The following is a 27,540-nucleotide window of genomic DNA, read 5'->3' as shown; positions in this document are numbered from 1 at the left end:
TGCTTAAGTTTGTATTATAAAAACAGTAGTTACTCATCTCTCATATCCAGTTACATTCAATGCAACTTTCAAATTATAGATCCTTGTTCTGTTAATTTTAGGAGTTTCTGGAATGCCATCTACTCTCCATCAAGAATCTTTTCTGTAAAACCCTTATCTTAACTGGCCAGTTTATTTAGGTTGCTAAGCTGGTTCTAACCCAGGTCTTCTGCACTGCAGGCAGATTCTTTACCGGTTGAGCCAAATTTGGAACCCTTTCAAGCTGGTTTCCAGCTTTAGTTCAAGGAATCTAGTTAAAATAATTTGCACTCGGGACTTTGGGTAGGCAAGTAAGGAAATTTGCTCGCATGATGCTTTGATGAGAGTTGTCAACTTGACAGCTTATTTGAGCAAGAAGAGAGAATGCCATGTAGAACATGTTTCTTGGAATTGGTCAAAAGTTGAGGTAGGTACGCTAGCATTTGTTTATCAAACAAGTCACGATGTAATAGGCATTTTGCAGACTGTTATGTCAATACCATGGCCTCACCCGCTACCCAGGGAGACTTTTTCCCCTGTAATGGGCTTCAGATGTAAGGCAGGCTTTGCTTTTTCTAGGATCCAGCTAATAATAGTGAGTACTCCAAATTCTCCAGTGCTCGGCCAAGTGCTTTTGAATTTATAACAGATTTTTTTTTTTTTTTTTCCTCCTTTAGTCCTCAAAATAAACTCCATTTTACAAAAGAAGAGAAACTGGAGGTGAAGAGATTTGCCCAGGATCTCCAGACCTGTGGGTAGCAGAGCCAGAACTTGAATTCTGGTTATATTAACCAGGCCACAATGTCGTAACCCAGTTATTCTACCTTTATAAGCTCTTATGAGATTCATTTATCTGGAATAAACCCCACAATCACAAAGCCCTTGGGTGTTCTTTCATAGAAGCCCTAGGTTGTTCTTCCATGGATTTCCTCAGTAAATCTCCTAGAAATAGTGAGTTTCTCAGGTAAACTACCAAGTATTCAAACCTCTTTGGAGTTAAAAGAGTATTTATTTCCGTTACTGAAATGCCCTCTGAAGTACCTATTACACCCAAATCATCTTATGAACGTGGGGCCTGGGGCTTCTCACTTGGTTAGGGTTGTTGTAACTTTCCTGAGCATCTGTGCCATTTAGCCGAGCAGTAGCTGCTTAGCTTTCTCAGCCATTCTTGGCATCCTCATCACTTTCTCATTAGATGTATCTTTTCTATTTTGTTTTTGAATATTGTCTTGAAAAATTTTTGTATTTTGGCAATTTCAGTTCCTGAAATAGTTCCTTATTAATGGTTAAAATTTGATATTCTAGCTAGTTCCTATGTGTCTCCTCTGACTTTGTGAAATTGTATCAAATATCCCTGACACCTTTTCTTCCTCTCTTAAAGATCATGCATTTCTCCTGATTCTACAGCCCCTTACCCATTCTGAACCTAAAGAGCAGGACCTGAGATGTCCCAAGATGTTTCTCTTTCTCTCCACAACCCACGCACATGGGATCTCTGCTCCGAGATTTGCCAGGAGAATGATTTTACACCGTCTTATTCGGAGCATCTCGGTTTGTCACCCTTCCTTCTTCTCTAGGCTCATTTATGTCTCATTTAAATTTCTGCTTTTTATTTTCTCTTTTGTCCTCTACCTTTCATGTGTTTGAAGTCCACACTCAGGTTTTCTCTGTTTGTTTAGCTTCTTTGCACCTAACTTGTGTTTACTTGAGTTAACTCATCTATAAAATGGACATAGTACTAGCCTTTACTGCATCAAAGTAGTATTGGTGATCAAAGGAGTGTGCATGTAAGTGCTTTGGAAAACAATAACAAAAAAGATTTGGCTGTGAAAAGATGTTATTTGTAATTGATTCTAATTTAATGAAACGTAGCAATCAATAATATATATGTTCTTTAAGCAATCTTTACTAAATGCATGATGCAGTTTAAATATTTGGTTGGTGTTGGTTATCAGAGGATTTTCCATATATCTTTCACCCCGTACTCACCTTTTGGGTGTCCTTTGAATCTTCTCTGCATTGTCTGAAATCTCAGAGGGTCAGCGTGAGCTCTGAAGAGCTTCCCCTGGCAGTTCCCATGAGTCACTGTCCATGTGATTCACTGTCTGTCTTGCCCCAGGGAGAGGGGACTTAGGAACAGGCAGTGTGCAGTTGAGGTCCTCACTTGAAACTCAGCCCAGCACTACTCCCCGAGGGATCTGACGTGGAAGCGCTGTCTTGGGCAAGTTCCCTCTCTGCTGTGCCTAACTGCACATTCCTGGGACAGTGGTTTATAGCTGGCTGTGGAGCTGCTGCCCTGCTACTTTCTCCAGGGTCCTTGGAGGCCCCTCTTCCTGTGCTCACCTGACAGATGAAATAATCCCCAGGGGCATCGGGGATCATTCTCGCAGGTGTGGTTGGAGCTGTGAACACAGGCTGTGTCAGAGGAGGTTTGCCTAACTATGAGTGAACCTGTCAGAGCAGAACCCAGGTGCCAGGGTCACCTGCAGAAGAGAGGTGAAACTCTCAGTCAGTCAGTGCCCGCTTCCTCGCCCCCTTGAGAAATCCACACCAGCCTGCTCTGTAACAGGATGGCACAGCGGGAGTGGGCATGGCTCAGAGAGGGCAGCATCAGTTCCTGATGACTCTGGGGGCCTGAAGGAGTGCTCTGAACAGACCTGAAGTCTGATTCCAGCGTGACATCTGGGCAAGTTTCCAGTCCGAGCCTGTTTGCAGCTATAAAATGAGGAGAGAGAAGCCTGCCAGATAAGATTCCTTTAAGCCTCTGAGTGAGGCAGCACTCAATGCCGCCTCCTAACTTCTGTGACCGAGGACTAGAGAAGACAGGAGGGGTGTGTGATGCAAGCGGTGGGGGGGGTGGGGAGTGAAAAGGGACGATTATAACGGGAAGGTGATGCGAGCTATATCTGTACACTATGGCTGAAGCAGTGACAAGAATACAGAGAGGTGTAAATGCCAGGGTGGGAGATGAGAAGCAGGGAGAGTGGAAGAAAGCCTGGGCCCGAAACGGAGTGTCCTTGTCCTGCCTGTCATGCTTTCTGGGATCTCAGCATGACAGTCAGCTTCTTGTACACACTTTCCCTTCTAAGATGGTGATCCACAGAGCCTTGCTGAGCTAGATATGGCAAGAATAATAATAGCAGGTACCGTTATTGAGCCAGTCTGGGGAGTAGGTTCTCTCACAGCCACACTGCAGTGTTTCTGAGAAGAGTCCAGAGCCCAGGGGTTGGTTGGTAACCTGCGCCTCCGTCATTAACTGCTTTTGTACTCTGTCTCTCCAATGAGATGGTCAGCTATGGTGGAAGCAGATTGTTATCTTTTGTCTCCCCTCCTGTCCTTAGCATGGTGCTCTGAATGTTGGTGTTTGGTAAACATTTAAGCAAAAATAAATGTATTATTCTGGAGCACAGCCTCTTCTGTTCATTAAGTGTTGCCACTGACCTAAATGTTCTTTCCAAGACAAGCATGGACGGCTCCTTGAGAGTGCTGACTTTGAGAGTCCTGTAGGACTGCTGCTTCCTGCCACAAAATAATTGGGCTAAAAAGATGTAAAATTATTAAATATAGGGCACAGGGGTTATTCCCATTTGACAGTTGAAGGTGAGGGTCAAAGAGATCACACAGCTTGTATATGGACTCCGGGTCCAGTGCTCCTTTCACTCCCCTGACTCAAATATCTGCCTCCTGGCCGACTGAGAGGCCAGGCTCTCACCATTTGAGGTGGGTTGAGGAGGGCTCCCCTTCCATCCTTCTGCGCTCCCATCCGGAGCATGTGCTGTGATTTCTGCTTGACCTGGTGAGTGCTGGCCGGGAGCGAGGGCATAAAGATAGCTGGGTGAGCAGGTCAGATGCTCCAAGAGGGAGGGGCCGACTGGCAAGCTCCTCTGGTGCCCGGCACTTTGCTACCCGTTACATAGGTAACGCCTATGTTACCCGGGAAGGAGGCATCCTCGCCCCCTTTTTCTACCCTGAAGCCGACCTTCGGCCGAAAGCTGTTGGGAGTGGCGAGGAGGGCCAGGGGAGCCGGCTTTTCCCCCATCCTCAGCTTGAAGTTGGTGGGCTTGGGCCCGGACACCCCGAGGAAGCCATGCCCACGTCGGGGCAGGAGAGCGTGCGTGGAGGGGGCCGAGGGGGTCCCCGGCCCTGGCCCCAGCCGACTTGAGAGTCCGAGAGGGCGGGGCCGGGGCGGCAGCGAGCGCGCCGGGGGCGGGCTTCTCGGGGCGGGCTCCGCCCCCAGCGGCGCGGGTTTAAAAGGAGGGAAGGCACGCGCCGGGGACTGGAGCCAGCTCCAAGTGCACCTGAACCAACCATGACCCTGCGGGCGGGGGGTGCTCGGCTGCTCGGCGGCCTCCTGCTCTTTGCTCTGCTCGCGGCCGGCGCCGCCCCGCTCGGCTGGGATCTCCCGGAGCCCCGCAGCCGGGCCAGCAAGATCCGAGTGCACCCGCGGGGCAACCTCTGGGCCACCGGTGAGTCTTCGGGGTTCCGGCGAGCGCTCCCCGCCCCTCCCACCTTCCTTCTCTGGCCTCTCCTAAACAGGGACACTAGTGTCCAGGCTAGTGGGGACCCTGGAACTCATCTAGTAAGATGGGGGAACTTGAGACCCAGACCCAGTGACTTGGTTTAAATCTTTCACTCAGCCGGTTTAAAGCAGAGCTGAGGCTGGACCCTAGAGCTACCTGCCAGCCTGTTTCTCTTCCCTTAGACAAGACTGCACTGAATCTTCCGACCTCTAGTGTGTCTTCTCTCTGCACCTCCACCTTACAGACACCTCCTGTCCTCACTTCTTTCTCTGCTGTTTCCCGTCTCTCTCCTAAGCAGACAGCACAACTGGCAGAGTTTCTTCCTGGCCCTTGGGGCCTCCCACCGCCCCTTCCAGCTGTGCCATCCCCGCCACCCACCTCTACCTGCTCCGGAAAAGCTGAGGTGCAGGTTTTGCCACCACTGGGGGTTCTTTGTGGTTTCTGGTGACCAGGAGGAGAAAGACTGTGTGTATATCTTCCTGCAAGGAGAACTGAGAAGCGGGAGAGATGGGGACTTGCCCACTGGGATAGCATCCTTGCTCCCTGACTTCCCTGTGCCTTGGCACTTCCTTTCTAGGTCACTTCATGGGCAAGAAGAGCCTGGAGCCCCCCAGCCCATCCCTACTGGGGACAGCTCCCCACACCTCCCTGAGGGACCAGACACGACAGCTGAGTCATCATCTGCTCAGGGTCCTCCTGCAAAAGCAAGCTCTGGGCATGAGCCTCAGTGTCCCAGCACCTCACACCCAGGTGAGCCAGGAGAACTCAGCCAGGGCTCCCCCTGGATTCCGCATTGGGCGTAGGGTGTGAGTGCCCAGCCAGGGCAGGAGAGGCCCAGGAAAGCCAGGGATTCTAGGCTCTCCCTGTGATCCAGAGCTCAAAGTGGGAGGATTCCAAAAAAAAGGGAGCTGACCTTCTCAGCAAACCCGAAGGGACAAAAAAAGTAGAGGAAGACGTTCCTCCTTACCCACTGCCCAGTCTAAAGGTGCAGCCTGGACTTATCCAGCTTCTTCCAGCAGGACCTTCCCACCCCACCCTCACCCTCTGGTCTATGCAGACTTGCCCCTCCCCTGCTGTCCACCTTTGCTGTGCCCTGTATGTGCTTATTGGGACCCTGGTGCCCACAGAAAGGATGAAGAGAGTGAGTCAGCAGCCAGGGCCAAGTCTGGACCTCGTTCACTTTGATCAGTGCTCTTCCCAGTTTCTCATCTGCCTCAGTGACCACTGGCAGGGTTTCTCAGCCCCAGCCCTCCTGCTCTTCTGGGCGGGACAGTCCTACATTCTGGGGGCTGTTCTGTGCATTGTAGGAAGCTTAGCAGCCTCCCTCTCTGCCCACAGTTATGACAACCAACAATGCTCCCAGACACTGCCCAAGGTCCCCTGCTGAGGGGTCATGGGAGGGAGCCAAAATTACTCTTGGTTGTAAACCACTGACCTATGGGGCTTGGGCTAGGGGGGCTTCCAGGTGGTGCTGGTGGTAAAGAACCTGCCTGCCAGTGCTAGAGATGGAAGAGATGTAGGTTCGAAGGTCCCGGAGGAGGGCATGGCAACCCACTCCAGTGTTCTTGCCTGGAGAATCCCATGGACAGAGGAGCCTGGCGGGGTCCATGGGGTCCCAGAGAGTCAGATACAACCGACGTGATTGAGCACACACAGAGGGTTCAAGGCCCCAGAGCTGGAGCCAAGCCAGCCTTTGTCTCCAGCCTGGCGGAGGGGCAGCTCATCCATTCTCTGCTCCTGGCACCTCCCTATCCCACAGACCTTCCTTGGTACTTTGTTGCTCTGTGAAGAAGGTATAATAAGGTATAGTAGAATGTGGACTCTGGTGACAGCATGCTGGGCTCATAATCCAGCTACTTGGTAGCTGTGGGACCTTAGAAATGTCATGTAGCCTCTCTAAGCCTCATCTTCCTCAACCCTAAAATGGGAATAATAGTGTCCCACTTCCCTTAAATGAGACCATTTATGTCACATGCTGAGCGTGACGCCTAATGCATAGAAAACATTTAGTAAACAGAAGCTGTTACCAGTCTGTGAGCTCCCTGGCTGTGCCGGTGGCTGACTTAACTGTGTGTCTCCCACTGTGCCTAGCATATACTGTGTACATTTTGAAAGAAGGGAGGGACATTCCCTAAAGAAAGTTCATCCCCAGTCCCAGTCAACCTTGGCCCTCCTGATGCACAGAACCACCAGCCTGGTACTCCACTGGCAGCCCAGTGGTTGAGACTCTTTGCTCCCCCTGCATGGGACACGAGTTTGATCCCCGGCTGGGAAGCTAAGACCTCACGTGCTGCACAGCCCCTAAAGACCTCAGGTGCAAGGGCTACGAACTCAGGCTGGCTGGGTCTGAAGGAAGATGATGGCCCCTCTGGGTCCACTGATCTTGAAGGCCTGAAACATGAAGACCAACTCGAGAATCTCAGAGGCAGCAGTACCTAGCCCTGGGGGGTGGGACTTCAGAAGTGAGGTCTAGGGCGGAGCTGGAGGTTGGGGAGTCAGAACAGTGTCTGGCCCAGGGTCAGGCCTGGTGCTTCGACTTGATTTCTAGGATCTCCATTGACTGTCATGACCACTCTGTGAGGTTGAGGAAACCACTGCCCTGACCCCTCCCAGGCCCTACAGGGAGAAAGGTACTGGGTGGGGTGGGGAGGCTGCCCCTGCTGACCTCTGTGGGTGCCCTCCACTTAGGAATGGCAGGATGCCCCTATCATTTGTCCCACCCCCGCCCGGGGCCAATTCCTCTGTGTGTTCCCCTTCAGCACAGGAGGCTGCTGGTGCAAACGCTGCAGAAGTGACGCTATTAATCAGGAAGACACGACGACATGGCTGAGATTGTGCCTCCCCAGGGAAGGTGCTGTATGGGACCCATCTGGATGTAAACCATGGGCTCACATCTCTGTCACTCCATTACCGTGATTTCCGGTTGGGCTGTCAGGAATATCGCCGGTGCAGATGCAAATGCTGTCCCTGCCGTATTTCTTGCTTCCCTGTTGAAGTTGTGAATAAAACCCTGCTCTTTACGTAGACTGTCTGGTCCTCTCCTTCTACCTGTGCTGGAGGGGATGGGAGGGAAAGGAGGCTGGAAGACCCAGTGTTCACTGAGATGGGGCTGGCCCCAAAGAGCCCAGAACACCAGCCTGGGATTGATTCTGGGCTTCTGCTCATCCACTCATTCGCAAGCAGGTACTCACTCAGTGCCTGCTGGGATGCCAGGTCCTCTGCCAGCCGCTTTTCTACTCTCGCCGCTGCCACCTACTGGCAGAGGCAAGTCTCTCCTGTTTCCCACCTGTAAAAGGGAACTGCGTACACTACACGGGAGGGCTTTGCTTACCTGATTTTATCTACTCGCCATGGTTTGAGGGGAGTGCCCAGTGTTAACAAAGGAGAGAGCTGAGCTGGGATCCAGACCCCAGTGTCCCCTTACTCTCTTCTCTGGCCTTGTGGGACTGACTGTTAGCAAATAAACCTACAGGACACTGTTATAGTCGAATTTCAGATAAACAATGAATAATATTTTCGTATTAAAAAGATATCCTAAATATTGCGTGGACATAACTTTTTTTTTTTTTTTTGGCTGCGCTATGGCACGCGGGATCTTAGATCCCAGACCAGGGATCAAACCCTTGCCCCTGCATTGGAAGCACGAAGTCAACCACTGCACTGCCAAGAAGTCCTTGCATGGACATACTTAAGTAAAAAAACTACTCGCTGTTTTACATACTATTCGAATTTAACAGGGAGGATTTTATCTGGCCTTTTCCTCTGATCTGCAAATACACGTTCATAAAACCAGCGTGTATTTGATCCCTCAGGCCCCGTCTGGAATTGACATCCTGGGAATCCCTGACTTGACGTCATTTTTCCAGGAGAGTTTATCCGGAGAACCTCAGACCGAGCCTGGCAAAGGAACAGCAGGTCTGCGCCTGCGCTAGGGCATCTCTGGGCCCCGCCCCCATGTCAAAGCAGGCCGCGCCCACTCCTCGCGAGAAGGCCGTTCGTGCCCAGGAAGAGTCAGAGGCGGAAATAGAATACCGGAAGCGACTGTTGCCATGGAGCCCGCGGAAGACTGGCTGGTGGAGTCCTTGCGCTTGTAAATCGTGTGGGCTTGGGACGTGGAATCTGGGCCAGGGAACTGGCCTGGGGGCCGACGGGCGCGGGGTGGAGCATGTGGGGAATCCTGGTGTGGGGCGGGACCTATACGGAGGACTCCGTCTGGGCCTCGGCTCCCGCTTCTGGGAAATGGCACCTTTCTGTGTGTGCAAGTTGTGTGAAGTACTGGTAGGAGCCGTGCTTGTGGGGGATAATAATAGCGTAGTTTTTGTTTTATAGTGTTAGTTGCTCAGTTGTGTCCAACTCTGTACGACCCCATGGACTGTAGCCGGCCAGCCTCCTCTGTCCATGGGCTTAGCCAGGCAAGAATACTGGAGTGGGTTGCCATTTCCTTCTCCAGGGCATCTTCCCAACCCAGGGATCCAACCCAGGTCTCCTGCATTGTAGTCAGATTCTTTACCACCTGAGCCACCCGGGGAGCAAGTGACCATTTATTTTGCACCAGCCTCTGAGTTAAACCTTAAACAAAGATTGTCTCCATTCCGCACACCAACCTTGTGAAGTCAGGGTACTCTGGGAGTTCCATTTTACACATGAGAACGAGGCTCAGGGAAATTGTGGCTGGCCTGGTTCCAGTCACACAGAGGGTAAAATATGTAACAAGATTTGATCCCAGTTCTGCTTGATTCCAAAACTTGGGCCCCCAACCACCGAACCATGCTGACATCTCATCTTGAGCAGTCGTAAAAGGGCCATGCATCAGTGTGTGACATCATGTCTCTGTCATCCAGGTACCAAGATTTCCATGCATTCGACCTCTCGGGAGCCACTCGAGTGCTTGAATGGATTGGTGACAAAGGTGAGATGCCCTTCATGACCCTGAAGGAGATGGAATCCCACTCCTGAAGCTGGGACTCAAGGAGCTCAGCCTAGAGGGACCCAACCATTTCTGAGAGCTTGAGGACCTCTTGGTCACTTACAGCAATTTCTTGTTCTGTCAGCATTATATTTCTGTCTAGCTCTCTTCCAATCCCCCAGTGGCATACCAGTGGCAAAGGGGTTTATTTTTGCTTTGGGAGATATGGCAGAGTGTCTAGACCCAGCCATGGTTCACAATCTTTCTCGCAGTTTGTCCCAGCATATTCTGCTTCTTTTTCCAGGAATCTTGGTTGCTGGCTATGAAAGCCTGAAAAAAAATGAGATTCTTCATCTCATACTGCCTCTCAGACTTTCTGTGAAAGAAAACCAGGTAACTTGAAATATATGTGCTGAATGTATGTGTCTGCTTCTACTCATTTATTAAACCTTTATGGAGCTCCCCTTGTCTACTGAATATTTTCCCGGGTACTAGAGAGAGAGAAACTGTAAGCACTGGGCCTGCCCTATAGTCTAATAAAGACAGACAGATATGCAGAGAGGTAAGTGCTACAGAAAGTCCTGTGATTTACAGAGGGCTCCTAGAGCAAGAAGTCAATTATACTTTATCAAAAATAGATTTAGGGGGAATTCCCTGGTGGTCCAGTTACAACTCTGTGCTTCCACTGCAGGGGGCCTGGGTTCAAACCCTTGTAGGGGTAACGAAGATCCTGTAGGTGTGAAAAAAAAGAAACAGATTTAGGGAGGTATTAGAGTATGGAGGGTGGTTAAAACCTTAGAATGATTAAGATCAGCTCAGATGAATGTGTAGTGTGTAAAGAGTAAGAAGAGATGATGGCTAAAGACAGAACCTCAGGGAGCACATTTGAAGAATGGGAATAGGAAGCTGAACCCACAAGGAATACTGAGAATGAATAGTGTTCAGAGTAGAAGGCATCTCAGAAACGGCCAGCAATCCAGAAGCCAGGAGAAAAGAATGCGTGATGAAAAAAGCTGATGGTTGCCTAATGTCACTATGAAATCATTCAGACTCATCGGCCAGATCAGTTCAGCCTTTGCTGCCCTCGAGTAGATTTCTTCCTGGTGCTCTTGTTCTCCCTCGTCTCCACCCCTCAGGAGCCAGGACCACACCAAAATCAAGCCTTGATAAGAGACCTGATTTACGTCTCACCTCACCCCTGGCTTTTCCTCTTTTCTCTCTCTTTTTTAAAAAAATATTTGTTTATTTGGCCACGTTGGGTCTTAGTTGTGGCACTTGGGATCTTTGTTGCGTTATGTGGAAATCGTGTGGCATGTGGGGTCTTAGTTCCCCGACCAGGGATCAAACTCACATCCCCTGCATTTCAAGTCAGATTCTTAACCACTGGACCACCAGGCAAGTCCCTCCTCTTTTCTCTTGTGGCCGCCTCCTTTTCCCCTCCTCTGGTTCCTCACATGGAGATAGTAGTCCAGCAGCTAAGAGCATGGACTTTGGTTAGACAGACTTGGGTTCAAATGTGTAACATAACCCTTGTGTGACCTTAGAAAAGTTGCTTAAGCTCCCTGTACCCTAGCTCTGTCATTTTAGAATAGGGATAATTATAGTGTCCACGTCACAGGGTAGTTCTAAGAATTCAACGTGATTAAGCACTAAACAAGGTGGCTGGCACAGTGAATACTGGATGATTGACTGGTTGTATTTTTACTGCTGGAGGAACCCACCTAACTTCTGGTGGGAGGTGCCAGGAGGAACGGGACTATGTTTGTCCACTGATACATTCCAGTTATTTCTCTGATACGCTGTTAAACCTCTGTGACTCCCCTAAGCAGGCTTGGAATATAATGCTTTCGCTCTGGAGAAAGGTTAGAAGAAAGGCTTAGGATGTGCAGGAAAGAAAGCCATCTCTGTAGGCAGCTGAGACCAACATTTATTATACAAGTAACAGTGCCCAGAGGCCCTGCTCAAGAAGCATCATTACCACCTGAGCGGCTTCCAGGGTTTCCTGCCAGGCTGGGATATGGCTCCTCACCTGGAGCTCCTCTGAAACACTCCTTTGGAGAGCAGCCCTCTCTGATCGGCCACCTCTTTGTATTTTAGGGCTTATTCCCTGAAAGAGATTTCAAGGTACAGCATGGAGGATTTTCAGACAGGTCTGTCTTTGATCTGAAGCATGTGCCAGACACCAGGTAAGGTCAGCTCTGTCTGTGACCTGGATCTTCCATTCCAGAAGGAGTGGCTGCAAGTGGCAGGGTGATCCTGCCTCTTTATCACCACCCCTCCCCCTCTGCCCTCTGCACAGGGGCACATGGACAGGCTGTGGGCACACACAGATCTGGAATACAGAGACACCAGCGCTCAGTGGTGTCTTGGTCCCTACAAACCCCCTGACTACTGTAACCCACAGATCAGTGGTGTTGCTCCAGGGCATAAAGCAGAAGGGATGCTGTTAGTTTCTCAGAGAGCCGATGGTGGGTGGTTGGGGCTAACAGCTCGGTTGGCAGAGACCGAAAGCCCGTGGGTGAGGGTTCTGTGTTCGGGCTCCCTGCTGGGTCCTCTTGGACACATCATGCCAAGTGGCAGCCAGGGCTCAGTCCCACGGCTGTCCCTGGAGGGGATCAAGTCTGCCCTTCATCTGTTAAATGAGGGTGACTGGTCTTGATGACCCTCCTTGCTGTAAGCTCTCCCAGTCTGGGGAGTGTGGGATCCCACGCTGAGTGTGCTGGAAAGGGAGAGGCTGGGGGTATGTGGGTGAGCTCCCCACTGTCTGTACTGAGGTTCCCTGTCCATCCTAAATAGGTTGCTGGTGACCAGTGGCCCTCCCGGGTGTTACCTGCAAGTGTGGCAGCTCACAGAGGATAGTGGTGAGTGATTGAATAGGTGGGGGATGAGGTTGTAGGAAAGCCTGTTTCTCCCACACCCTCAGTCCCTAATCTGAGCCGGTTAAGAAGTAGACTCAGAGCCGACTGGGAATTAAATGGAGAATCTATAGACGCTTCCCTGGTGATCTCAGGCTCTATGCTTCCACCACAGGGGACACAGGTTCGATCCCTGGTCAAGGAGCTAAGATCCTATATGCCTTGTGGCACCCAAAATTTATTTTTAAAATGCAGTATCTACTTTAACACAGCGGAGATGAATTAGCCAGAGCAGTGCACACAAGCCCCGCGTGGAGCTTCCTGTAGCTTGCTTCAGGAATGGAGCTCACCAGCCCAGTCAGAGGCAGGGCGCCTGGTGAGCGCGGGCCTCTCCTGTGGGCAGGGGCAGCACGAGGGCAGCAGGGAGGTCGCCTCTCTCTCCAGCCATGCTGCTCTCAGGGAAGGGAGACAGTGAGCAAGAGGCCGGGCTGACCTACAGGAGACGGAGAGGCGCGGGAAGCATTTGTACTGTTCCTCTGGGCGTGGCGGGGGCTCCCTTGGTGCATCCCTTCCAGCGGCGCGTTTGCGGTTCCCGTCAGGCAGGCACCAGCCGCTTCCATCCCTCCTTGGGTGGAAGCATCGTAGGCCAGCATGGACTCGGGCCCAGAGGCACAGGCAGCCTCCCTGGGAACTGCCCCTTGGCTCGTGTGGCCTCCGCCTGTGGTTCCCACACTGCCTCTCTTGGGTGCTTCCCAGAAGCCGGCTGTTTGCTCCTCCCCCAGCTCCACTGCTGCAGGAAGGCAGTTCTGGTCCTCATTTGGGTTTTGAGGTCTCTGACCCTGTGGGCTTTCCTTTGTCATTTCTTCCTTGTCAGTTGTCTGATGCTGTAGCTTCCAGGTGTCTAAATATACTTTTTTATAATTATGATTATTTTTTCATAATGTTATTGAAATTCCCCCATTTTAAGTATACAATTCAGTGAATTTTTTTTTTTTTTTTTAGTAAATTTAACAAGTTGTGCAACTACCGCTATAAGTCAGTTTTAGAGCATTTTTATGTCCTCAGTAAGATCTGTCATGCCAATTACTGGTAATCCCCTTGCCCACACCCTGCTGTCTGTCTCTGTGACAGATTTGCCTTTTCTGGATGTTTCGTATCAGTGGACTCATACAGCACGTGGTCTCTCGTGGCTGGCTTCTTTCACGGAGCACGATCATAGTACTTTTGTGGTCTACCATGTCGTACAGTGTCGTAACATGTATCAGCAGCCTGTTCCTTTTTAAGGCTGAACAGTGTTCCTTCGTATGGATGTACCACGTTTGTCTATCCGTTCACCAGTTGCTGGGTCTGATTTCTGGCTCTTAGGAATAACGCTGCTGAGATCATTCATGTACAGGTGTGTGGACCACATTTTCCTATGTCTTGGATAGATATTAGGAGTGAAGTTGCTGGGTCATTTGGTGAATTTAACATTGGGTGTTTTAGGGAACTCCCAAACTCTTCCAGAATGGCTTCATCATTTACATTCCCCCTAGCAGTGTATGAGGGTTGCTGTTGCTCCATGGTCTGCACCAACATTTGCTATTATTTGCCTTTTTTTATTAAAGCCATCGTAATGGATGTGAAATTATATATCACGTGGCTTTGTCTGAAGTTTCTTGATAACTAGTAGTGTTGGGCGTCTTTTTAATGTGCTTACTAGCCATTCATGTATCTTCTGTGGTAAAATACCTATTCAGATCTTCATGAGAGTGTTTTGTTATCCACTCCCCTCCAGCAGGCTGAGATAATATGCTGTCACAGGCCCTTTGATATTCTAATTCCATTGTACATTTTAATAGATACTTGTTCAAATTAATCAGGATCTGTAAGACGTAACAGTAATATTAATGAGTATATATTATATTCTAGTCACTGTACTGATTACTTTCCATGTGTGAACTCATTAAATTCTCATGAGTCTGAGCCACATCACAAAGATGGTAACAGAACCAAGACTTAACTCTAGTCTGATTTCAGAGTCTGCTTATAATCATGCCTGGTGGTAACTACTAATTGTTGTTTAGTGGCGCAGTCGTGTCTGACCTTTTGTGACCCAACAGACTGGAGCCCAGCAGGCTCCTCTGTCCATGGGATTCTCCAGGCAAGAATCCTGCAGGGGGCTGCCATTTCCTTCTCCAGGGGATCTCTCTGACCCAGGGATCAAACCCATGTTTCCCACATTAGCAGGCGGATTCTTTACCACTGAGCCGCCAGGGAAACCTGCCCATTTTTTTTGGTTGGCTATTTTGTCTTTTTTGAGTTGTGAATGTTCTTTGTACATTCTGGCTACAAGTTGTTTATCAGATGTATGTTTTGCTAATATTTTCTCCTTGTCTTTCATTTTCTTAATAGGGTCCCCTGAAGCATAAAATTTAAAATTTTAATGAGGTCCATTTTATTATTTCTCTTAAGAATGGTGCTTTTGGTGTCATAACTATCTTACCCATAGATTTCTCCCCTGTTTTTTTTCCCCCAAAAGTTTTATTGCTTTAGCTCCAACATTTAAATCTCTTAAGAGTTAACTGGTGTGTGGTGTGACTGTCTAAGCTCATCTCTCTGCCTGTGAATGTCAGGTTTTCCCAGCACCATGGGTCAAGAAGCCTGACCTTTCTCCACTGATCTGTTTTGGTGCGTTTGTTGAAAATCAGTCGACCGTGAATGTAAGGATTTATTTCTGGACCCTCCATTCTGTTCCCGTGATCACTGTATTTGTCCTTACACCAGTGACTGATAGTTGTTTTTTATGTTTCTCTGAAACTAGGCAGTGTGGGGCAGCAGTGGTTTAAAACTGGGGTGGGGGGCACCTTTGGAGCTGCCTCCTGTCCTGACACTGCCTGGGGTACCAGGTGCCACAGAGAACCTGCAGCCCCAGGCCCCAGGGAGCTCGGCCCAAGGAGACGTGCCCGGACACTCTCATATGCCAGTTGGAAATCAGATAATTATCTTCCCCTGGATATTAGTGCAGAATATTCCATAATCTGGGCAAGTCTGGCCAGCTGTTTTTGTAGATACCTAAAAGTATATTTTCCAAGGTCCAGGTTTTGACCCACAGCTTTGGTGTCTCAGAAACCTGATTTTGTGAGCACACCCAGAGCAAATCTAATCTGTTGGTACGGCTGGATGTAGTGACCATACTTGGAGAAACACTGCATAAACCAGAATGCCCTTTTATTAGTTTCTAATGAAAAAGTAAGTATCCCCAAAGATGAAGTATTCCAGATCCTTAGTCTTTTCCTATAGAAGACCTAACCTAATCTCAGGCTGTGTGGTAAACACAAGCATAGCAAGAAGAACCAACTCAGAGGCTTCCAAATGGCATGGCTATAAGCTGTCTGTGAAAGTGAAGTCGCTCCGTCATGTCTGACTTTGCACTCCCCCCATCCATGGGATTCTCCAGGCAAGAATACTGGAGTGGGTTGCCATTTCCTTCTCCAGGGGATCTTCCTGACCCAGGGATCAAACCCAGGCCTCCCGCATTGCAGGCAGACGCGTTACCGTCTGAGCCACCAGGGAAGCCACCAGCAAAAGAGTTCTCCAAGTTCTCTCCCTATACAGAGCATAGACCTCGTGAAGGCACAGCTCCCCAGGCCTAGGTGCTGTCCAGGCCCCTGGAGGTAGGGTCTGTGGCTTCTCCTCTCAGCTCGGGGGCTGAGGAATCTGCTGAGGATGTCTTTAGATGAAGACATGTCTAACGGTGTTAGCCACCTGTCTCCTGAGGCCTCCACTGAAGTTAAAACCTTCAGTCTGAGCGGCTCTTCCCGCCCCTCCCCCCCACGGGTTGCCCGGATTTCTGTGCTTTGGTGGCTCAACAGCGCCCTCTCCTGGCCACGACTTTCCTTTCAATCCGGTAATACAATCTGGTAATTTCAATCCGCTCAGTATCTCAGGTCTGGAGCCATTCTGACCCCTGAAGGAGGTTGCTTACAGCTGCTGTGACCTGTTCTGCTGGTTTAATCTTCAGACACAACCTTCTTGCTTTCTTCTTTTCAAATAATCTTTATTTATTTACTTTTGGCTGCACTGGGTCTTAGCTGTGGCATGCGGGATCTGTGTTGCAGTGCACGGGTTAGTTGTCCTGCAGCAAGTGAGATCTTAGTTCCTTGCCCAGGGATTGAACCCACACCCCTGCATTAGAAGGCAGAGTCGTAACCACTGGACTCCCAGGGAAGTCTCCACTTTCTTTTATTGCCCAGTTCTTGGAGGTGCCTCACAGTATCTTTTGCTTTGACTTCATAGTAATTTTCCCTTTCAGTTGGTTTGGTGAGGGTGGTGTGCTTTCATAGAGGGGGTATTTTTCCCCGAGAGAGGGGAGGAGGAGGAGGAGGAACCTGCATTTCTTTCCTGTTGTTAACTGTGGAGTGACTGTCCAGTCAGCAGCTCCAAAGCTTTTGTCTTCCATTGCATCTTTGAAATCGGCCTTTGATGGCTTTCCCTCAGCTGCCTCCTTCCCTGCCGTCAGGGGACAGATCCCACCTGAGAACCCCTGGCTCTAAGCAGGTCCTGGGGGATCCCTGCCAGGCTCCCTGGAGTCTGTGGAAGGGGAAGAGGGAGCCATCTAAGTGAGGCCCTGGAGAGTCAGGCCGGCTGGGCTGTTTGAATCTCGCCTCACTGGCGCCCCTAGAGACACTCTGGGCCTGAGGCTCAGCTGTTGTGTCTGCTTCGAGCCCCACCCCCCACCCCACCACCCCCCCGCAGTCCCTGGGGCAGTGCAGTTACGTTCTGCAAGTCTGCACCAAGGGCACTGAGAGCCTGTGACTTGGGGGGCACGGCTCAGGGGGCCTCTGCAGGCAGCCGGGCCTGGCCACGCCCTCTGTGTGTGTGTGTGTCTGTGTGTGTGTGTCTGTATGTGTGTCTGTGTGTCTGTGGCCGGCCTGTGACTTGGGGAGCAGGGCTCAGGGGGCCTCTGCAGGCAGCCGGGCCTGGCCATGCCCTCTGTGACGTGTGTGTGTCTGTGTGTCTGTGTGTCTGTGTCTGTGTCTGTGGCCGGCCATCCCTTCTTCATCTAGAGTGTAAAAATACAGATCTCCATTTTCTTCAGAGAACCTGGAAACCAAACAGTGAGCCCTCTCTAGGAGCAAGAAAATAGAAAATGGAAAATGGGTGTCTCCCTTTAAGTAACAATAGCGTGTACAGCAAACTGCTTGTTCTGAACTGTTACGCATGGAGGTGGCAGAGGATGGGAACCTGCCTGCTGTCCAAGCAGGCTGAGGTGAACAGAGCTCGAGTCTGATTTAGCCTCAGGTCAAGTGTGTCGATGTTCTGTGTGAAAAAGACGTGGACTTTCTTGCCCTGTTTACATTTGAAGACATCTGTGTTGTACCCTTCACCTGTTAGGCTTCAGTAAACAGCTTGAGGTCACGGGACATGTTTTTGAAGAGATAATGTTACTTCGTGAACTCTTCCTGTGATAAACGACAGTGCCGCTGTGTTCTTTTCTCTTCCTTTATTTGTTCTCCACAAAACTATAAAAAGCCAGAGCTGCTTGGCGGGTCTGGACGTGGCTGCTGTCATTCATTCCCTCCGGTTTGGGAAATAGTCCATAAGACAAATCATAGAGAAATGGCAGTGCCCCTGACAGCTCCAGGGTCGGAAGCACAGCGCGGGGTTATTGCGTCTCCACATCTTCCCTCGACGACAGTGAGCTCCTTCTCTCCCCTGACCTTCTGCCTGGCCCTTCCCATGCAATGTTGCAGACTGCCTTAACATTCTGGACTTGAGCCTCTCCCACTTCCCGCCAGATGTCATCAGAGCTGTCAGCACCATTGACGTGCACGAGAGCGAGGAGCCTCTTTGGCCCAGGGTGGCCGTTTTCCCATCGGTGGCACCCGGCATCCTCCACGGCACGAGGCTCAGCAGCCTGAAGGTGGTGGATCTGGACTCACAGAAGACCACGTACACCTCAGGTACCACAGTCCTTTCCAGCTCCTCCCCACCCCCAGCCCTGCTCAGCCACACTGGAATCCAAATTCAGCCTTGCGTGCCCGCTGCTGCGGAAGCAAGGTGAATGAGAGGTGAGGCCTGGCCTCAGGGGCTCCTGTTTTGGGTGTGGGGAGGTGGTCCTGAGAGCAGCACCCAGCCAGCCGAGTGCACCTGCGAGACGAGGGGCACCAGGGACGTGGCTCGCTCAGCCTGGGGCTGCTGGGGAGCTTGGCCGAGGAAAGGACTGGCCACCCGTTGGCCGGGCCAGCCAGCCCCATCTGATTGCAGCAGCTTTTCTCACTCGCCCCGTTCTCCAGGTGTCAGTGACGACGATGTGCTAAGTAGCCTGCAGGTCCTGGACACGGACACCTTCGCCTTCTGCTGCTCCTCAGGCCGCCTGGGGCTGGTGGACACCCGCCAGAAGTGGGCCCCGTCAGAGAACCTCGGCCCTAGCCCTGGGTCCGCTGGAAGGCGGTGGTGTGCAGAAGCTGGGGGCCGGGGCCCTGGGCCCAGCATTGCCCGCCTCAGCTCAGATGGGCAGCTCTGTCTTCTCGACCCCCGGGATCTCTGCCAGCCCGTGAGCTCAGTCCAGTGCCCCGTGTCCATGCCCAGCCCTGAGCCAGAGCTGCTGCGAGTGACTTGGGCCCCCAGCCTGGACAACTGCTTGGCCATTTCAGGTACTGCTGAGAGGACTTTGTCACTTCATCTCTCTCCCAGGGGACTCTTAGGTGCTCGGGAGGGGGCCCACAGCCCCATAATAAATGTGGCCCCAGAAGGCACAGTTGTCACAGAAAGCTCCTAGTTCTCCAGGTTCATGAGGGATGGCCCTTCCTCATCCTGGCTACCAAACTTCATATGTGGGTAGCGGGCCTTTCCTGTCCCAGCAGGAATTCGGTTCTGAGGTTGGTCCGGAAGCCTGCAGGTGGGACAGCACCAGAACAGCCATGGGCTGAACCAGGGAGAGGTGACAGGATCTCAGGTGTCTCTCAGGCTACTCCCTGGCACAGCAAGCCAGGGAGGGCAGCAGACTCCTGGGTCTGACCTGGCAGCATCTAGCTGAATGAGGGTGTGCCATGAGGTATCTTAAAGCCCACGGAAGAATCCTCTGAGCAGGGAGAGGCTGCCAGTAGTTGAGAGAGCAGGAGAGGCTCATTGATAACAATCGGCTCCAGAAAGGGCAGGAGACATGAGCCAGGCTGGGGTAATTCTCTCTGTAGGTGTCTCTGGGGTGTTTCTCTCTCTCTAGGCGTCTCTGTTTCCCCCATCAGGTAGGAGACAAGGCCATGTGCTGGGAGGGACCCACATGTGGAGAGATTAGAATTGGGGGTTAGCAGAAAAGGTTTGAAAAGTCTCTTCACCCTCAGTTTCTTGGGGAAAATAATAGTACCTATTTCATGGGAACTTCCCTGGTAGTCCAGTGGCTAAGATTCCTTGCTCCCAATGTGGGCCTGGCTTTGATCCCTGGTCAAGGAACTACATCCCACATGCTACAACTAAATACATAAACTTAAAAAAAAACAAAATACTACCTACTTCATATAGTCATGAGGGGTAAAAGAGAGAATGCGGGGTTAGCCTCGGGCCTGGCCCATGATGGACAGACCACACATGCTCATGAGCACGTGCTCTGTGACACCATCAGCCGCTGTCAACGTGGCTGACCACGTGTCACATGCCCTTCAGGTGGTCTTTAAGTACCTCGTTACTGTCTGATTCCTCACCCTCCAGCCTGTTTGGTTCCACAGAGCAAATTATAAAAACAGTTTCAGAGATACAGCGTCAACACTCTCTTCTTTTGTTTTTCCTCAGGGTTCGATGGGACGGTCCAGGTCTATGATGTCACGTCTTGGGCTGGAGTGGGGCGCCAAGTGGAACCTCTCTTCACTCACAGAGGTCACATCTTCCTAGACGACAGTGGGATGGACCCTGCCCCGCTGGTCACCACCCACACCTGGCATCCCTACAAACCAAGGACTGTGTTATCGGCAGCCAGTGACGCCTCTCTGCATGTGTGGGACTGGGTGGACCCCTGTGCCTCTCGCTGACACCAGCATCTTTCAGCCCAGGCCCTGGGAAGCTGCTGCGGAGTAAGGAGACAGATTCAGGCGACCGCAGACGGCCCTGCTACCAGCTGAGTGGCTGAGAGAGAGTTAACCAGCCTGTCAGCCCGCCCCAGTTTCTTTATTGGTAAAATGAGGCTGGTAATAACTACCTGGCAGGGCTGTCGGGAAAGTTAGAAGTAATACATTTTAAAATAACTGCTAGGATGCATGGCACAATAAATATTTGGTAACTGCTCTTAGCTCTGGGAGCCCCATTTCTCCCGAGTGCAGAATGGCAGTGTTTTACCCTGTCCGTATTCACAGTATGGAGAGTCTGAAGAGCTAATAACTGTAAACAGGTTTTGTGAAGTTTTTTACAGAACTGAAATGTATTGTGTTGTGTTAGTTGCTCAGTTGTGTCTGTCTCTTGTGACCCCAAGGACTGTAGCCTCCAGGCTCCTCTATCCATGGAATTCTCCAGACAAGATACTAGAGTGGGTAGCCATGCCCTCCTCCAGGGCATCTTCCCTGATGCAGGGATTTAACCCGGGTTGCCTGCATTGCAGGCAGATTCTTTACTGTCTGAGCCACCAGGGAATAGTGGCAAATAAACATAAAAAATGTCAACCCCAGTAGCAATGAAGGAAATAGCAATTTTAAGATTAAAAAAATTATACAAGGGAACAAAATAACAGGAAACTTTGTATTTCAGTATAAATGCCATTCTTCCACCTAATGCGGTCATCAGACCCCTGCCTGTATGTTCAGTTCAGTCGCTCAGCTGTGTCCGACTCTTTGCAACCCCACAGACTGCAGCACGCCAGGCTTCCCTGTCCCTCACCAACTCCCCAAACTACTCATACTCATGTCCCTCAAGTCTGGATGTATGTGGTAAAATCAAGAACTGGGCAGCCAAGATTACAGACCCAGACAGGGGTGCTGCGTTTGTGACTCACACTCGAAAGTCAAGGACCTGGTTTTTCTGAATTGATGAAGAAACCCTTGAGGAAAATTCTCCACAAAAGAATGTACTGTTTTCTCAAGTTTTATGCAGTAGTTGAATTTCTGGGACATTCAGGTATATTGATACTAACCTTTCCTTGATGCAAAACTTTCCTTGTGTGTGTGTATAGAAAGTTAGGTTCTCAGCACACGTAATTGTAAAAAGGCTTTCCCCTACATCAGTGATTCTCAAATCTTAACATGCATCAGAATCACCTGGTTAAGACAGACTGCTGGGCTCTGTTCCCAGAGTTTCTGATCAGTAGGAGTGTTAGCCAGGCTTCCCAGGTGGTGCTAGTGGTAAAGAACCTGCCTGGCAATGCAGGAGACATAGGTTCGATCCCTGGGTCAGGAAGCTCCCCTGGAGGAGGTCATGGCAACCCACTCCAGTGTTCCTGCCTGGAGAACACCATGGACAGAGGAGCCTGTTGGGCTACAGTCCATGGGGTCACAAAGAATCAGACACGACTGAGTGACTTAGCCCTCACACTCAGGAGAGCCAGGGTGTAGTCAGAGAAGCAGACCAGTAGGAGTTAGTTTCACAGTACTTGTGGGAGCTGGGCCCACGGTCTCTGTAAGGCTGCTGTCTCTCCATTTATCTGCTGCTGAAGCCTGGGGCCCACAAGGCAGACAAGAAGGGTAGGGCAAGGACCAGCTGGAACCTGTCAGTTCTCGTTGTAGTTACCTGGAGAAGTGGGTACACTCTAGCACTGAGCTAACACACCCCTGGCCCAGGGTTGGGAGAAGCTTAAGAGGATCTTGGGAAGATGGAGTCGCTAACCAGCCATGTGTGAGTCACACCGCTGCACCTGTCCCATCTCGTGAGCGTGGAGCCAGGATACCTGCGGCTTCCCTTCTACCCACCACGTCTCGCTCAGAAAAATCTTCAGTGGCCTACTTTACCTGGAAACACGGGTGAACTCTGGGGACTGTGGTTCTGCCCAGACAAGTCACCACATTAAAAAGTCAACTTGGACTTCCCTGGTGGTCCAGTGGTTAAGAATCCTTCTTGTAATGACACTGATTCGATCCCTGGTGCAGAAGGATTCCACATGCCACAAGGCAATGAGTTTGTGCTCTGAAACAAGAGAAGCCACTGCATTGAGAAGCCTGCACACTGCTGCCGGAGAGTAGCCTTCATCCAGCAGTGAAGACCCAGCACAGCCAAACCAGCATAGCCAGAAAGAAAAAGGAACCTCAAGTTCGAGGGTGGGCTTGAGCATTTGCAGTTCATTTAAGCTCCCAGGTGATGCTCAGGGTGCACATCTGTGGACCCGCCTGAGAAGCACCGCCCTCCACACATGCCCAGCAGTGCTTTTGTACAGGACAGCCTCAGCAATCACATCGCATCTACCTGACCCCGCATCCCCACCACACACTGGGTGTGCCCCCGATTTTTATGACAGCTGCAAATCCCCACCTCCAGTTTCCTAAATCGCTTCTTTAAGAGCTAACACATTCCAAGGGAAGGAAGTCCTGGGGTTCTCTCAGTAATCATAGGAAGGTACCCCAGAGAAGCCCTTAAAGGACCCAAAGGAAATCAGCGATTCACACATCAGCACAGGACCCAATTCAGTTCAACCACGGGCATCAGGAGAGGAGCCTCAGCAGTGTGGGGTATCCCAGGCAGAGGGAACAGCACAGAAAAGACAGAAGTGGGAGAAGGTGCAGCCCCAGCCTGGGGAGCAAAGGAAGTTGGAAATACAACTGGGAACCTGGGCTGCAGCTGATCTGCAGTGGCCCCATGCGCTGTGCCGAGTTGAGCAGGGAGTCCCCAAGGGTTCAGGTGGCCGTGGGATAAATGGGTGAGGGCCTCCTCCAGGCAGGAAGAGCAGGGGCATGTGGTCCGATGCTTGCACCCAGGGCAGCCCATCTTTACGGTTCATTTGTTCTCCTGGGTTCATTTTGGTGTAACCAGTCGATAAGTGGGTCAGATTTTCTCTGCCCAGTGTCACTCTTAGACTTGGGCAAAATGGATGCCATGAATTAAGCCAGAAACAAAAGGAGAGACAAGATTCCACTTACATGGGGAACCTGAAACAGACCAATTCATAGACAGAAAACAGAATGGTGACCGCCAGGGGTGGGGCGGGGGGAGGCGGGAATGGGGAGTTACTGTTTAATGGGTAAAATTTCAGATTGGGATGAGAAAGTTTTGGAGTTGGATAGTGGTGATGGTTGCACTTAATGCTCCTGAATTGTACACTTAAAAATGGTTAAAGCAGTAAATACTATGTTATGTATATGTGTCCGTGCATGCTAAGTTGCTTCAGTTGTGTCTGACTCTTTCAACCTTATGGACTGTAGCCTGCCAGGCTCCTCTGTCCACGGGATTCTCCAGGCAAGAATACTGGCGTGGGTAGCCATGCCCTTCTCTAGGGGATCTTCCTGACCCAGAGATCAAACCTGTGTCTCTTAAGTCCCCTGCACTGGCAGGCAGGTTCTTTACCACTAGCGCCAGATGTTAAAGAAATATCATGAGGGCAAGAGCTAGATACAGAAAGAAGGAAGTGACTATTACTTTTAAGACAAACCATCAATCTTAGTGTCAAGGAAAACAGTGCTATTAATACCTCAGTTGTGGCCTGCCTTAAACAAGGAAGGAGGTTTGGGTAATATTTTGCAGGCTGATGACATTTTTTAAATATTTATGTTTATTTATTTATTTGGCTATGCCAGATCCTAGTTGCAGCATGCTAACTCTTAGTTGCGGCTGGTGGGATCTAGTTCTCTGACCAGGGATTGAACACAGGCTCCTTGCATTAGGAACACAGAGACTTAGCCACTGGACCACCAGAGAAGTCCCTATTCTTCAGTTTTGACAGCACATGGGAATCATCTGAATTGGTCTGGGGACATGTACCTGTTTTGAGAATTAGTCCACAATAGTTTAACCCTACCTTGTGCCTTTCCTACCAACCAGGCCTAAAATTGGTACCCACACCTTACCTACTGCGACCAGTGATGTCTCACTCATGTAAGGAGCAGTGTCACGGGCTTTGCTGTGGAGTTTTACAAAACCTGCCAACCAAGGTGCTTCTTCCCTTTGCAGGTGCCTGTTGAGGATCCCACAGATTCCTGTGCTCAGCTTCAGTTTATATGCCACACCCTCCCAGGGAAAGGAGCTGTACCCTTTTATCCCACTTCCTGTAATCAGGGAGGTTTCACACCCACCCACAGAAGGGTCCCTTCTCCCTCCCTCCCTCCACTGCTGCTGCTTACCACTTGCTCTTGTGGGAGGCTCCCAGTTCTACTTCAGGGCTGTGATTCATTTGGTCTTCTGGTCTGGTTGTGACATCATCACCATGACCTGGAACAGATACATGGATTCTATGCTTGCTTCAGATGGATGTTTAGGGAACCCAGTACTGATCCTGAGGATTCCTTCTCTGAATCCCTGTTCAAGGACTGGAGGAGGTAAAAATTCTGTAGGCACTAAAAATCATCCCAAGACATAAAGAAGCAAAGAGGCAGGAGGGCTTCCCTGATGGTCTAGTGGTTAAGAATTCACGTCAATGAAGGGAACATGAGTTTGATCCCTGGTCTGGGAGGATTCCATACGTCACATAGAAACTAAGCATGTGTGCCAAAACTACGGAGCCAGCACTCTAGAGCCCAAGAGCCGCAACTACCGAGCCCCTGGACCCAGAGCCCATGCTCTGCAAAAAGAGGAAGCCTGCACACAGCAACGAAGACCCAGTGCAAACAAAAATAAATGAATTTTAAAAAAATATTAAAAAAAAAAAAGGCAGAGGGGGAGCTCAGTCTTATGTAGATCACTGCAGAGGCAGTGAGGAGGGTGGTGTGGAAGACACCAGAGAGAGAATATCTGGAACCCAGGCCCACTGCAGTCTGTCCACTCAGCTTTCCTGGGGCTGCTTCTGCTCACTTCTAGGCAAAACTGACAGCATAGAGATGGCCAGCAGCAAAAAAAGCCATTTTGCAACAGGAACCAAAGGTTCAATGAAGTTAGTAAAGCCCAGTGAAGCCCCTTGCTTCAGGCTGGCTCCTGCTGAGTGAGAGCTATTCTCCAAAGAGAAAATAGCTTATGCATGCTCCTCCTGCCTCAGAGAGGCACTCACTCTATTTTAAGCAATTTTCTTATTTAACGGCAGGGACCGACACTCAAGAGTACCCAATATTGTGCATTCTCTGAAGAGTCAGTCTGAAAGGGACTTCCCCGGTGGTCCAGTGCTAAGATGCCATGTTCCCAATGCAGGAGACCTGGGGTTCAATCCTTGGTTGGGGAACTAGATCCTACATGCCTCAACTAAGAGTCTGCATACCACAACTAAGACCCACCATAGCCAAGTTAATTAATTTAAAAATGTTTATGGGAAAAGAAGAGTCAGTCTGAAAATGGAAGGGAAGCTGTAGCTACCAGTCCCAGGGAATGAGCAAATTCCACATTGATACCAAGAGAAAAGTTTATGCATCATCCATATACTGCTGACAACCCAAGGTGGTTTTCTCACATTCCTCTACTTTAACTACTCAGAACTAAGTTCCCATATCTCACCTGCTGCTGCTGTCTTCCAGGTTCTCCTTGCAAATCTTCCACCAGGGCCACTGCCTGCTGTCCACTCTGTGGATGCTTCTGTCTAACCCAGATCTGGATCTCCTGGGGAAGATCAGCCAGGAATGGTTCCAGGACTAGCGACTCTAGGAACTGCTCTTTCGTCTGTCTCTCTGGTCTCAATCACTGATGACCAAGCTTCCAGAGCTGGATGAGGGACTCCTGGAGTCCTGCTGCTTCTCAATAGCAGAAATGCCGAAAGCACTGGCAGGAGATCTCTGGTCCAGGGACATTCCCTAGGAGGAAAATTTCCTGCTCCCTGTGGGAATCTTCTTCCAGCTTCATTATTCGAAGTCCTTCCTGTACTTGAGTGTGGATTTGTTTGTCCACAGCTACAGCCATTGTTCAGATCAGAGAGAAACCCTGCAGCTGTGCTCTGAACTTCAAACCTCTTCCTTCACTTCCCTGAGAAGCCACCTCCAGATAGAAATTGAAGTAGAACTTGAAATTCTAGAGCCAGAGACATATATTACAGAGTGAACTCTAGTGAAAACCACAAGGTTAGCCCAGTAAGACTGAGGTGATGAAAATAGTCGTCCTGTTCCTCCCCACACCCCCACCCTGCCTGTGCCATGTCCTGATGCCCCGTGCAGTCTGGCCCTCTGTCACTGGCTTCCCCTCTGGGGAGGCAGCTCCAGAAGTTTGACAGGAGGGGTCAAGGGCTGGTGATCTGGTTGGAAAGTAGGGGAGTGTGAAGCTGTTTTTGCATAGCAATTTACTTTACACCAAGAAAATGCCAGTTATCCACACTGAAGAATGAGGATGGGCGGATGGCGAAAATAGGAAGGAAAAACTGCCCACCCTCCCAAGCCACTGGTCTTCAAAGTGTTGCCAAGTACGTGCGGTCCGAGAGCCAGACGGGCACCCCAGGTGGCAGCACCTTGGAGAGCAGCGCCTGACTGGAGCCCGCTCTAAGCTTCGGAGGTTCGATGGTTCCAGCCCTCAGCTGTCCTTCCCACCGGCTGGGTTCTCAGATTGGGGCGGGGGGCCCTCTGGGGATTCCTCGGTCCCGGCATCATAACTCTCCCAAACAAGGAGAATTACCCTGGTTATTAAGGTTACAAGGTGTGAGAGCAAGGATAATGTGATCAGACTCAAAGGATGTTACAGTTGGAAGGAAAGTTGAGATACTCAGGCTTCCACTCCCTCAAAGCTCCCAGTCGTGGCTCAGAGACCCCCAGGACCTTGCCGGAGGACGCAAAGTTGGCCGGAGATGGGCAGTCTGGGGACGGCGGACGGGGTGTCTGACCCGCAAGAGCGTGACTTTCACCGGAAGGCTACTCTACTCCGCGGGCGACCTTCTCTGGAAGCTCTGTGGGGTAAACGCAGGCCCTGCGGACGGAGCTGCCTCGTCGGCTACGGAACTAGAGTCGTCCCCGCCGGGCCTGGTGGACAGCGAGAAGGAGGGCGCCGCCAGCATGAGGGGCGCGTCCTCCCCCGCGGTCCGGACCGAACGGTCGGACACCGGGTCTTCGCCTGGTCACGCCCAGCCCATGTGGAGAGCCCAGACCTGAGGTGAGAACCGCTCCCGTCCGCCGAAGCCCTGTGACCACCACCGGGGGCCTGACTCCGCGGCACCTTCTCTGTGGCCACACAGTCCCTACACGACACTCCCACCCCGAGAATGGACCGCAAGATACCACATTTCGGACAGCGACTA

The 27,540-nt window shown here is 50.8% G+C and overlaps 2 protein-coding genes and 1 long non-coding RNA gene across 6 annotated transcripts; 2 read left to right on the top strand and 1 right to left on the bottom strand.

Annotated features, from left to right (window-relative positions):
• Nucleotides 4,275-7,564, top strand: NMB (neuromedin B). 2 transcript variants are annotated; one of them, XM_013972955.2, is made up of 3 exons: nt 4,275-4,484; nt 5,116-5,288; nt 7,303-7,564. In XM_013972955.2, exons 1-3 carry the CDS (start codon nt 4,328-4,330, stop codon nt 7,366-7,368), a joined length of 396 nt encoding a protein of 131 aa, XP_013828409.1. In that variant the 5' UTR covers nt 4,275-4,327; the 3' UTR covers nt 7,369-7,564. The 2 variants fall into 2 exon arrangements, with proteins under 2 accessions (XP_013828409.1, XP_005695057.1); XM_005695000.3 differs by having other exon boundaries at nt 4,276-4,484; nt 7,298-7,564.
• On the top strand, nt 8,306-20,986 carry WDR73 (WD repeat domain 73). 2 transcript variants are annotated; one of them, XM_013972954.2, is made up of 8 exons: nt 8,306-8,628; nt 9,380-9,447; nt 9,749-9,837; nt 11,542-11,630; nt 12,241-12,305; nt 18,035-18,244; nt 18,578-18,937; nt 20,070-20,986. In XM_013972954.2, exons 1-8 carry the CDS (start codon nt 8,588-8,590, stop codon nt 20,303-20,305), a joined length of 1,158 nt encoding a protein of 385 aa, XP_013828408.2. In that variant the 5' UTR covers nt 8,306-8,587; the 3' UTR covers nt 20,306-20,986. The 2 variants fall into 2 exon arrangements, with proteins under 2 accessions (XP_013828408.2, XP_005695056.2); XM_005694999.3 differs by having other exon boundaries at nt 8,310-8,628; nt 18,080-18,244.
• On the bottom strand, nt 24,173-27,540 carry LOC106503354. Of its 2 annotated transcripts, XR_001297018.2 has the most exons (4): nt 27,065-27,540; nt 25,824-26,330; nt 24,527-24,614; nt 24,176-24,360 (listed from the first exon to the last, which is right to left on the bottom strand). It is a non-coding gene; the product is annotated as an uncharacterized LOC106503354 (long non-coding RNA). The 2 variants fall into 2 exon arrangements; XR_001919863.1 differs by having other exon boundaries at nt 24,173-24,360; nt 25,824-27,540.

The sequence above is a fragment of the Capra hircus genome, chromosome 21, assembly GCF_001704415.2.
Source record: "Capra hircus breed San Clemente chromosome 21, ASM170441v1, whole genome shotgun sequence".
NCBI lineage: Eukaryota > Metazoa > Chordata > Mammalia > Artiodactyla > Bovidae > Capra > Capra hircus.
Note: the sequence above shows the minus strand (reverse complement) of the source record. Positions and strands in the feature narration are given on the sequence as shown.

Coding starts and splice junctions, on each gene's coding strand:
- WDR73 (XM_013972954.2), top strand. CDS start 8,588: ATGGAGCCCGCGGAAGACTGGCTGGTGGAGTCCTTGCGCTT. Junction 9,448..9,748: donor TGAATGGATTGGTGACAAAG/GTGAGATGCCCT, acceptor TTCTTTTTCCAG/GAATCTTGGTTGCTGGCTAT. Junction 18,938..20,069: donor CAACTGCTTGGCCATTTCAG/GTACTGCTGAGA, acceptor GTTTTTCCTCAG/GGTTCGATGGGACGGTCCAG.
- NMB (XM_013972955.2), top strand. CDS start 4,328: ATGACCCTGCGGGCGGGGGGTGCTCGGCTGCTCGGCGGCCTCCTGCTC. Junction 4,485..5,115: donor GGGCAACCTCTGGGCCACCG/GTGAGTCTTCGG, acceptor CTTCCTTTCTAG/GTCACTTCATGGGCAAGAAG. Junction 5,289..7,302: donor TCCCAGCACCTCACACCCAG/GTGAGCCAGGAG, acceptor CCTTCAGCACAG/GAGGCTGCTGGTGCAAACGC.